At 34.6% G+C, this 12,021-nt stretch overlaps 1 protein-coding gene across 3 annotated transcripts in view; it reads right to left on the bottom strand.

The window, feature by feature from the left end:
- Window positions 1-11,757, bottom strand: part of FAM13A (family with sequence similarity 13 member A) — a 240,562-nt gene extending 228,805 nt beyond the window's left edge. For all 3 annotated transcript variants that reach the window (XM_015588464.2, XM_015588465.2, XM_006910727.3), the window contains exon 1: window positions 11,492-11,757. In XM_015588464.2, the coding sequence (XP_015443950.1) occupies window positions 11,492-11,566 (75 nt within the window). In that variant the 5' untranslated portion in view covers window positions 11,567-11,757. The remainder of the gene's footprint in view (window positions 1-11,491) is intronic.
- Between the last annotated feature and the right edge of the window lie 264 nt (window positions 11,758-12,021).

A 12,021-nucleotide genomic window follows, 5' to 3' on the forward strand; every position in this document is an offset into this window, starting at 1 on the left:
GGGGGAATTTGCTTCATGATGACATCACAGAGTCTGTCTGGAATACCTATCTGTGGACTTCTTTTACATGGGGGGTGAAGGGAGTCACATTTTTCCAATAATACTGTCAGAATCTCAAGAATTATTTACTAAACATATTGCTAAATCAAGGAAATCAGAAACATTCTATAAATCAATTTTCCCAAATGCAGTTCATGAATTTTAAAACTCAAAACTCTTTGTTGGTATCTTATTAGTTATCCTTACATAAACATTTTGTAGCTTTTATATATTATCTATATGCATTGTAGATCTAAACAATGGTTCTTAACCTGGAATCCATGGATAATGAATCCATAAAAGTACACAAAACATATTTTTAGAAATTATAAAGACACAAATAAATAGAAAGATAATCCATGCTCATGGATCAGAAAAATAATTATTGTTAGAATGTCTATACTACCCACAGCAATCTACAGTTGTAATGAAATCCCTATCAAAGTAATGGCATTTTCCACAGAGATAAAACAATTCTAAAATTTCTATGGAACCACAAAAGACCCCAGGTAGCCAAAGAAATCTTAAGAACAACAAAGCTGGAGGGATCACTCTCCCTGACTTTAAATTATATTACAAAGCTAAAGTTATCAAACCACTATGATATTAGCATTAAAAACAGGAACTTTCCACTTAGGGAGCCCCAAAATAAACCCATACATATATGGTCAATTAACTTATGACAAAAGAGCCAAGAATACACAATGCAGAAAGGACAGTCTCTTCAATAAATGATGATGGGAAAAGTGGACAACTACTTGCAAAAGAATGAATTCTAGGCCACTAACACCATACATAAAAATTAACTCAAAATGGATTAAAAACTTGAATATAAGACCTAAAACCATAAAACTCCTTGAAGAAAACATAGGCAGTAAGCTCCTTGGCATCGATCCTGTCAATAACTTTTTGGATTTGAAACCAAAAGCAAAGGCAACAAAAGCAAAAATAAACAAATGATCCTACACTAAACTAAAAGGTTTCTGCACAGCAAAGGAAATCAACAAAATGAAAAGTCAACCTACTGAATGAGAGAAAACAAACCCTAAAACAAAATGAACATCTGATTTAAAAATGGGCAGAATAGACATTTTAAAAAAAGACATAGAGATGGCTAACGGGTACATGAAAAGGTGCTCAACACCACTCATCATCAGGGAAATGCAAATCAAAATCACAATTGAGATGTCAGCTCACATTTGTTAGAATGGCTATTTTCAAAAAGAAATAACAAGTGTTGGTAAGGATGTAGAGAAAATGGAACTCTTGTAGGAATGTAAATCGATACAGCCACTATAGAATACAATAAAGAGGTTCCTCAAAAAAGTAAAAGTAGAACTCCATATGATCCAGCAATTTCATCTCTAGGTATTTAGCCAATGGAAATGAAAGTACTAATTAAAAAAGATATATGTACTCCATGTTCTTTGAAGAATTATTTACAATACCCAAGACATGGAAACAAGCTAAGTGTCCACTGATAGACGAATGGATAAAGAAAAGGTATGTATGTACATACACACACATGCACACACACACATACACTGGAATACTGTTTAGCCATAAGAAAGAATGAAATCTTGCCATCCGTGACAATATCAATGGCCCCTGAGGGCATTCTGTTTAAGTGAAATAGTCATATAGAGAAAGATAAATACTATATGGTCTCAATTATATGTAGAATCTAAAAAAAAAAAAAAAAAATACCAAGCTCATAGATATAGAGAATAGATTGGTGGTTGCCAGAGGCAAGGGGATGGGAGGTGGGTAAAATGGGTGAAGGGGGTCAAAGATATAAATTTCCAGTTATCAAATAAGCCATGGGGATGAATGTCTGGCATGGTGACTACAGTTAATAATACTCTACTGCGTATTTGAAAGTTGCTAAGAGTAAATCTTAAAAGTTCTCATTACAAGAAAAAAATTTGTAACTACGTATGGTACACATGTGAACTAGACTTATGTGGTGATCATTTTACAACATATACAAATATCAAATCATTATGTTGTATATCGAAAATGTTATATGTTAATTATACTTCTATTAAAAATCAGAATCTCAAGATACTATAATCTGAAAAATTAAGATCTGGGAACCTAAACACTCACTGAAATTAAAAGTTAGTATTAATTAAGATAAAATTTTTATTTTACATATTTTATATTTTAAGTATATACTTAAAAATAGATTGCCTTGTATCACGCTTACAAATAAGTTCAACTAATTTCAACTTAGACTTAAAATGATTAAAATGGGAAGTCTTTATGTTATTTAGTAGTATTGAAATGTTGAGAAAACTATTAAAATCAAATCCAATAAAAATCTGGTGAATGTTATCACTTCTCCTGAAACCACACACAGATTAAGAAGGGGATGAAGAAAAGTAACAGAAGATAGAACAGCTGCAAACTCCAATTTGTACGTAAGTGCCGCTAAAGGTAAAGAAGGGGCAGGAAGCTTACGGCAGACATCGCACCAGCACTGTGAGAAGTCTGGAGAGGACCAGTAGGCGCACAGCAATGGAAGGCATTTCGCATGTCTCACAAATATTTATTATCTGCAACTACACTCTGAGAGGGAGCTTAACAGGGTTCAATTGCTTAGAGGAAGAAGAGAAAGGTGCAGAAAATGCTTACGAAGACCCTGAGGGGGCAGATATCAGAAAGCACCAGAAAAAGACCACCTAATAGTGAGTACATTACCTTGAAGGGCAAGTTTATGAAGTAAAAACAGTAGAGCTCTTCTGACCCAGGTTACCTATTGAGAGGCAAAGGAGAGATGGGCAAAAAGGAGTCATTTAAGAAAATCGTCCTTTTGGTAGCAACAGAAGGAGTCTCAGGGCTGTGAAACTTGAAAAGCTACCTTGGCACCCCCATCACTACAACCCAATGGAACCTCTTGCTACTGATACTACAAAAATTTATCTCATTAGAATATCAGTAAGAAAAAGGAACATAAACGGCAACTATACAGAGACAGTACTTTAAAAAAGTATAAAAATGCATCGTGACGTGAAATAACTCATCAGGAAATGTTGCCAAGAAGCAGATGGAAAGTGTAACCTAACAAAAAGAACTAACAAAAGAGAATAAGGACACTAAAAGCACAGGCAATGTAAACAAAAGATAAACTGGATTTCGTCAAATTAAAAACTTTTGTGCATCAAAATACACTGTCAGCAGAGTGAAAGGCAAATCACAGGAGAAAATACTTGCAAATCATATATCTGATAAAGTATTAATATACAAAACATGTAAAGAAGTACCACTCAACAACATAAAAACCAAACAACCCACTTCGAAAATGGGCAAAAGACTTGAATAGACATTTCTCTATTAGACAACATACAAATGGTCAATAAGCACATGGAAATATGCTCAATATCATTAGTCATTAGGGAAATACAAATCAAAACCACAGTGATATACCACTTAACACCTATTAAGATGGCTATTATCCAAAAAAAAAAGAAAAAGAAAAAAACAGAAAATAAGTGCTGGCTAGGATGTGGAATAATGAACCTTTACTCATTGCAGAGAGAAATGTAAAACAGCACAGCACTGTGGAAAACAAGTGGCTCCTCAAAAGTTAAATATAAAACTATCATATAACCCAGCAACTTCGCTTCTGGGCATAGACCTAAAAGCAGGAACTCAAGCAGATACCTGTACACCAATGTTCAGGGCAGCATTACCCCCAATAGCCGAAAAATAGAAACCACCCAAATATCCATCAACAGATTAACTGGATAAACTAAATGTGGTATATATTTGCAATGGACTATTACTTAGCCTTATAAAAATGAAATTCTGCTACGCACTATAACATAAATGAACCTTAAAAATACTACCAAAGTGAAATAAGCCAGATACAAAAGGACAAAAATTGTATGATTCTACTTATATAAGATACCTAGAAGAGGCAAATTCATTGAGGCAGAAAGCAGAACAATGGTTACCAGGCCCGATAGGAGGGGAGAATGAGGAGAATGGGGAGTTATTATTTAATGGGTACAGAGTTTATGTTGGAGATAATGAAAAGTTCTGGAAATGGAAATGGCTGCACAGTATTTTAAATGCCACTGACTTGTACATCAAAAAAATGGTTAAAATCATAAAATTTATGTTATGTACATTTTACAATTTTTTTAAAAAGTTAATGATGAAAAGATGCCACAAAGCATAAATACGGAAATTTAGGAAAGAGATATTCAGTCAACAGGATAATGAAGAATGGAAACTGGCAGAAATTGTGAAAAGGCAAAAAGGAAATGACAAATATATTTCAGAAGTAAAGACTAAATTATAAAGAGCACAAAGAGAACAGAAACCATTGATCGTCCAGTAAGAGACATAGAGGACATAAACGAGAAAAGCAGACATAACATTTTTAAAAAATCACAAAGATTAGAGAGGGAACTATAGAAAGCAGTTAAATGAGCTCCAACATATGAGTTATTAGAGTTCCCGAAGAAAAAAACTACACAATGGAGTAGAATAAAGTTATAATTCACAAAAGTTCAGTTCCAGACCACTACCATAAAGCGAGTATGTCACAATAAAGCAAGTCCTCATCTTGCTGGTGGAGGATTTTGCCTCCAGTTTGTAAAAATCACATCTGTGAAGCACAATGAAATGAGCCGTGCCTGTAGATTTTCTCAGAAGGTGGTCAGAAGTCTTTTAATCAAAGAAAGGCAAAAACAGTAATGTGGTACCATTCGTCAGCCTTTCTATTCACGGAGATTTTTTTAGAAAGAAAAGAAAAAATATTAGTAAGAAAAGAGGTGGGATATAAAGTGATTTGAATTTCTGGAAGGCAGTTTGGCAATGCCCAGCAAAATCTGGGGCTTGGTCTCAGGCTGTCCTCCCTCTAGCCATGTCTCCAACCACAGGAGAAAGACAAGTAACAGTGAGTGAGACTCATATCTTATGAAAATGAGACTTTAAGGTATTCACAATATACTAGTACTTGGAGGAAGAAAGAATGCTATAAAGTACAATCTATTTTATAACTTTATATGTTCACAGTAAAAAAACTATAGTACATAAGCAAACATACTATGTTTATTTCTGGGTTATGGAATCTGGGATTATTCTTATTTTCTTTTACTTATTCGTACTTCCTAAATTTTCTACGTCAGACATGTATTACTATTATGTCAAGAAAGATAAAAGGTTATTAGAAAAAGTTAAATTCTCTATATAAGAGAAAGTCAAGACCTACTGATTTTCAGCGATGCTTGATTAAAGGGGTCTGCAAATGCTCTCCTAAGAAAAATATGAAAGTGAACAAAATTGTCAAAACAACCATTTCAGGTCTTTGGCAATTAACCAGAGGCAAAATAAATAAATAAATAAATAAAAAACACTTATTCTGGAAAAACTGATGAAATTTAGTGAGCTTTTGTGGCAGCATTGCCTGGACCTGCTCCCAACCCCTTCTACCTCCCAGGCTGGGTGGGCACAACAGTGCCAAGATGAGGAATCAGAAGTGAAAACTAGCTTTGGTTCTGGCAGAACTGATTTGGAAGACAGGACAAAAACCCCATATATCTGATAAAGGACTTGTACCCAGAATACATAAGAAGAACTCTTACAACTCAACAAGAACAAACAACCCAATAAAGAAATGGGCAAAATATAAGAACAGACATTTAATTAAAAATGCCTAACATCATTAGTCATTAAGAAGCTAAGACAGCACTAAGAAATTCAACAGAATGACTATTGAAAAAAAAAAAAAAAAAGACTAACAATACCATATGCTGTAGGATATGGAGAAACTGGAATTCTCATACATTGATAATGGGAATGTAAAATACTGCAACCATTTTGGAAAAGACTTTGGCAGTTTCTTAAAACATTAAACATAAATTTACCATATGATCCAGCAATTCTTCTCCTAGGTACTTATCCAAGAGAAATGAAAACAGATATTCACACAAAGAGTTGTATATGAATGTTCATAGCATTACTCGTACCACCAAAATTGTAAACAATCCAAATGCCTATCAACTACTGAATGTATAAACAAAATGTGATATATCGTATAACAACTTATTCAGTATCAAAAAGGAATGAAATACTGATACATGCTACAACATGGATGAACCTCAAAAATATTACACTAAGTGAAAGAAGCCAGTAACAAGGGAACATATATTGCTTGATTACATTTATAGCAAATATCTAGAAAAGATAAATGTATAGAAACAAAGCAAATTAGTTGTCTGAGGTTAGGGGTGGGGAGGGGGCAGATAATGGGAACTAACTGTAAAAGGGCATAGGGATCTTACTGAAATGATGGAATGTTCTAGAACTAGTTTGCAGTGAAATTTGAACAATTGGTAAATTTACTAAAACAATCATTAAACTGCACACTTTCAATAAGTATATTTGTGGCATGTAAATTACACTTCAAAAGAGATGTTAAAAACAAGAAAAAGTTCACAAGTAATTTTTTGCCAAAATAAGACTTTATGTTGGTAGAAAGAATACTCTAAAATTAATCTGCTTTTGGAAACATTCCACATTCATTATAGTAGCTCCCCTTATCCCTTTTCAATAAATCTAGATGAAATAGGTTCTGGGGTGGGTCACTTTTAAGTGATTACTGAAGCTACACTTATGTATAAAAAATGTGAAAGCACAGAAACATTCGTGTGCTTAGAATCACTTGGTTATCTGCAGAAAAGAAGACAGCGCTTAACGTTGCTACTGATAAACCTTTCATTAAGCATTGTTGGCAGTCCTAATGGAGCCAAGGAGGATTCAAACAGAAGAGACTTGTTTTGCAGGAGGTTGCTATGAATCAAATTTTAAAAATGCTCTTGGAAAGGATATGCTTGCTATTGTTTCTCAACAAGTTTAAGCAGAATGTAAAGTCAAAAATAGGATTTTTTAAGTTACAAAGAGTTAAAATTCAGTAAGAGCTATAGTGTTAACCATTTTGTTTTTGTTAAAATTAAGACTTAAATGCGTAGCTTCAAAAAGCCAAAGGTGCTTAAAACTAATGCTTGCAGGCCTACAAGATTTACAGTGTAAACCACAGAAATAAAAATTGCTGTGAGATAATTTATTTACATTTTAACAAATTTTAAGGGAATCTTTACAAATTAAGACCAAAAGTAAATTAACTATAAGACAATTTTATATCAAAATTCTCCTTGAACAACTGTTTTTCTTCTAGCACATCTCTTCCGCTGCTACTGTCTACAAATAATTTTTCCTAGAATGAACCATTTGACTGAGTTCTATGGTATAATTTTAAGTAATTTATACATTTTTTATACAACAGAATGGAGTAAAAATTTAGCAATCCCATAGTAATATTCTAATTTTTTCCATTAAAAAATCTCTACTGTTTTTATGGCCAACAAGGCTACATTTACAATTAAAATGCTAGCCTTCTCCGGAGGATCTATTTTATTAAGATCATGGCATCTTGCCTTCAGCTTTGGCTAGTCCTCCATGTAAAGGAAGCCGTAATTGAAGTACAGGGGAAAAAAGGCATGTGTGTGTTCAATTTCCAACAGTCTAACAAGTGAAAAAGAATAATGGGCTGAGAGCTACACATTCTGGGGAGTAACACAATGACTCAGAATCCTAGAACACTGCAAGGGCATCTAACCTTGTAACACTAATTCCATGAAGGAACACCTATGACAAGTTGGCCCATGACCATTCAGCCTTTTCTCTCTTACTTTTGGTGATGGGGCACTGACCACCGCATAAGACAACAAGCTCAAGTTTTCAGACAGTAGAATCTTTAGATACTTCTTTCTACTGGGTTGAAACCGCCTCATTACATTCTATTTAGCTGTAGGTCTGCACTATGAAATTTGCGGGGAAAGTCTATTTCCTTTTACATATTAGACCATGTCAAGTAATTTATGTATTCCAATACATATCTGTAAAAATACTGTAGATATTCAAACTTAATATTAATTGCCTTTTTCATTGTAAATCAAACAAATCTTTATTTCTAGACAGCTACCGTTCTGTTCTTTGAGCAGTCTTTATTTTTACTAATTTAAATTTAATAAATACATGTGCTTGATCAAAACTCAATACACAAGAGTTTAAACTGAAAAGTCTTCTTATTCTATCCCTAAGAATTCTTGTTTCCTTGCAGAAATTTTCTATGCATAAAGATATATATGTATGTTATTTTAAAAAGCAAATATAACTCTACTACTGTGTGTACCTTTCTTTTGCTACTTGGTTTATTTGGAGGTCAAACAGATTGGCACATACAGCTGTTTAATATTACATTACAGAGATACTATAATTGATTTAACCTATCTTATTTAACATTTAGATTATTTACAGTTCTTGCTATTACAAATATTTCAGCAATGAACATTCTTACAAACATTTTTACATAACTGTACAAGTACTTGTAAGATAAATGCCTAGAAATGAGATTGCTGGTTCAACAGGTACGTAAGTGATAAATTTTGATATATTACCACAATGCCCTACAAAGATGCCTCTGCAATTTACAATTCGATTGATAGCATGTGAGAGTGCCTATTTCCTGTTCTCTCATCATGCCTGGTATTAATTTTTTTTTAATTTGCCAATATTGATAATTATGAATCAAATTAAATAATTTTCATGTTTATTAGCATTTGTATTTATGTGAAGCTCCTGTTCATAAGCTTTGCCTATTTTTTAATTGGGTAGATTAGATGTCTGCCAGCAGCACCTGGGGTTTATAATTCTTTGTTTACATTCAGACAGGATAAACATTATGTAACACAGGAAGCTGGGAGTATGGTGCTTTTGTCTCACTTCAACCCTTTCTAAGTAGGTAAATCTACCCTGTCTTTCCCTCCTTGCTTTGTACTGTGTTTTAAGTTGATTCAATAAATCAGCAACAAGAGTATCTTAATTTGGTGAGCCTTTGTGTACTCTGACCACAGCTCCTGCCTACACTATGTGATATATATAAGGTAGCTGATAGTACCATGTGGTAAGGCTACAAGGAGCGAGATGCCCAAGTTAAGGACAAGGTTACAAAGGCCTGGATACCCCTGGAACTGTTGCCAGCACCAGCAAGACTTGGGCTAAATCAGGAAGAGTGGACCACTAGGCACTGATTATACCAAGAGAACCGATCCACAAATTCACTAGTCACAGATTTGATACCTGAACTCACCCATGAATAAGAACATCCAGAGTACAAGAATCTACACACATGTTCTAGGTCCCCTCGTTCTACATCCACTAGAATATGCTAACTCTTCACTCTTACCCACCTCTCCTCAAAATGCCCAGATGACACCCTGGACAGAACAGCAGGAGGGGCAGGGAATCTGAAAGACTCAGGATTCACCTGCGAGAACCTGAGTCATCCAAAACTGACATTTAAAACTAGAAATGACTAAGACAACATTAATTGGCAAGTACAGTTTCCCATTCTGCCTAGGGATGACTTACTAAGAAAAAAGATTTTATAGTAAAGAACCTACCTCTTTGTACGCATGAGTAGCAATATAAGTAAATTTGTGAGCCCTCTATAGTTTTACTAACTGCCCTACCAATATGGAAATGAGGAAAACAAAAGAAGTGAGGAAGAGAAAGCTGGTTAGTCAGGACCGAAGAATGAGTATCTTTAAAGCAGTCTGTGCCCTACTTCAAGGATCTATAAGTTCTCTCTTTCTGTCTCCTCCCCACTCAAACACCCAAATATCTTACACTCTATTGTCTGAAGACTATCTTCAGTTAGCAGGATATTTGAGCAGCTGCTACACATAAGATATACCTACTAAGTACAAAGGTCGCAAACTAAAAAAAGATGTACATCAACCCATATGCATGCATCTATAGGTGACTTAGTTACTTTTCTGCCACAAACATTATTTTAAAAAGTAGCTATCTTTTTTACAGAACATCTATGTTTCGAATCCTAAAACTACAAATATTTCCTCTTACAGTAAAAGTGGGACAATCGCATCAGAGTGAATAATCTCATAAATGGTATGATTTTTATGTCAGTCTTAAAATTTTGTACAAACTTTGGATATAAATGAAAAGATGGATTTCATACATGGGTCAGTTTGCACTTCAGTCAAGATTAGATCAATGTATGCAGGAGGGCAAGAAGGATCTAATCAGACAATCAGCGATGACTACAAATCTCAGGACAAATAGGTCAATCTGCTGCCTCTACACATTTCTAGTTCTTAAGTATTCCTTTTATAAAGCTGGGAAAATGCAGACATTAGTCTATAGTAAAATGCAAGCTCGATATTTACACAAAGGAAGAAAAATCAGATTTTGAAAGAAACTCTTTGGAGTGATAAAAAGATAACTACCTGGACACTAAAAGCCTCAGGGCTAAAAGGGAAAGACAGACAGACTGGCACGCAGGATGCCGAAAAGTTCTGAGCGTGGAAATGAGGAAGTCGCCCTGCAGTTTTACTCAGAAAATTCAATCTCTGGGGCTGGTGTACCATCTGGTGACCATTCTGGGCCTGTGTGTCAAAAATTGCCCAGAGATTTCTGGACACTTTTGAATGCCATCATGACCTACAGCAAATTGCAGGTCTTTCTGAAACTTGAAAAAGAAAAATATAAGATTGGACCTAAATGTGATAAAACACAAGTGAGCAGTTAAGGTATAATAAAGAGTAAGATATTCCTCATTTAGTACAAATAAAATGCCCGTTGGAATATACTACCAACTTGAAATACAAATATGTATGATATATTTCTCCATTTTCTATATATTGATATACAAATTTTAATTATAGCATTTTGTAAATTATAATTGGCAATACTTGGTTATTCCAAAAGTTCTGTATAAGCACCAACAGAATTACTTTGAAATTGATGAATTTCAGCCCCAGAAATATACACATTTTTCCCATGGATTTTATATCAATGTTATTTGTCAATGCTATTGTATTAAAACAAGCAGAACTTTCTACAGTTGATTAACAAATCACAAATATTTATCAACCAAGTTTTTCCACCATCACTTTCAGCAACCATGCTGAAACAAATTCCAGAATTACTAAATGGAAAAAGAATGTGAAAAGATGTCCTACACATACTCAGAAGTAAAAAATTAATGGTTATGTTAATTCTTTCTCAATTTAACCGTAAGATTTTCCCAACAACTACAATTGAGCATTCATATTTAACTCTTTCAGAACAAGAAAGTCTAAAATGCTTGAGAGTGCTCTACATTAAATCAAGATGACTTAACCAAATAAACTCAGCATGCATCTTCCTTCTTTTTTAAAAAGGAAAGTGGACAGAAATGCTGAATGTCTAAAATAATGCTTAATGTCCATTTGAATAGACAGGAATTTAAATAACAGATCTTCCCCCACCTCCTAAATAGGTAAAACAGAGTCACACAAATTTCTCATCAAAAGCAGGAGGGCCCAGGCCTCCCCAGAGTCCTGGCAGTGAACAGACAGGGGCGGCCTATACTCACACAGATGGCGAGAGCTCCTGCCCCCATCGTCGCAGGAAGTGTCCGGTAAAACTGATGAAGACCAGATGAAAACATCAAAATGATAGCAAAATACTGAAATTCTACTCAGTGGATACGCTCTGATTTGAAAACCAGCTTCCAACCTTGAGGCCCCACGGTAAGCGAAGAGCAGCAGCTAACATTTTCGGAGGTATGGTTTTGCTTCTCATTTGGTTAAACCCACGTGGCTGGGAGGACTGCGTGGAGTTGAAATTTGATCCACAGCGTCTAGTATTAGCAAGGAGAGGGGAGTCATGTGACATGGGTCTTAAGTCACTAACATCCTTTTCTTAAACCTGACTTGCTAGCCACACAGGCTTCTGCTCAGAAAATGCTGATCACCTGATGGTATTCGTTAATAGAACTAACAGTGCATAAAGAGAAAACACCAACTTGCTTTCTTGTTGCTATTCATCTCTAAGAAAAATTCACATATTTACACGCAGGTTTAAATCTGCAGGCATATTCTTTTTAGAAGCAGTTTTCACTTC

The sequence above is a fragment of the Pteropus alecto genome, unplaced genomic scaffold, assembly GCF_000325575.1.
Source record: "Pteropus alecto unplaced genomic scaffold, ASM32557v1 scaffold63, whole genome shotgun sequence".
Taxonomy (NCBI): Eukaryota; Metazoa; Chordata; class Mammalia; order Chiroptera; family Pteropodidae; genus Pteropus; species Pteropus alecto.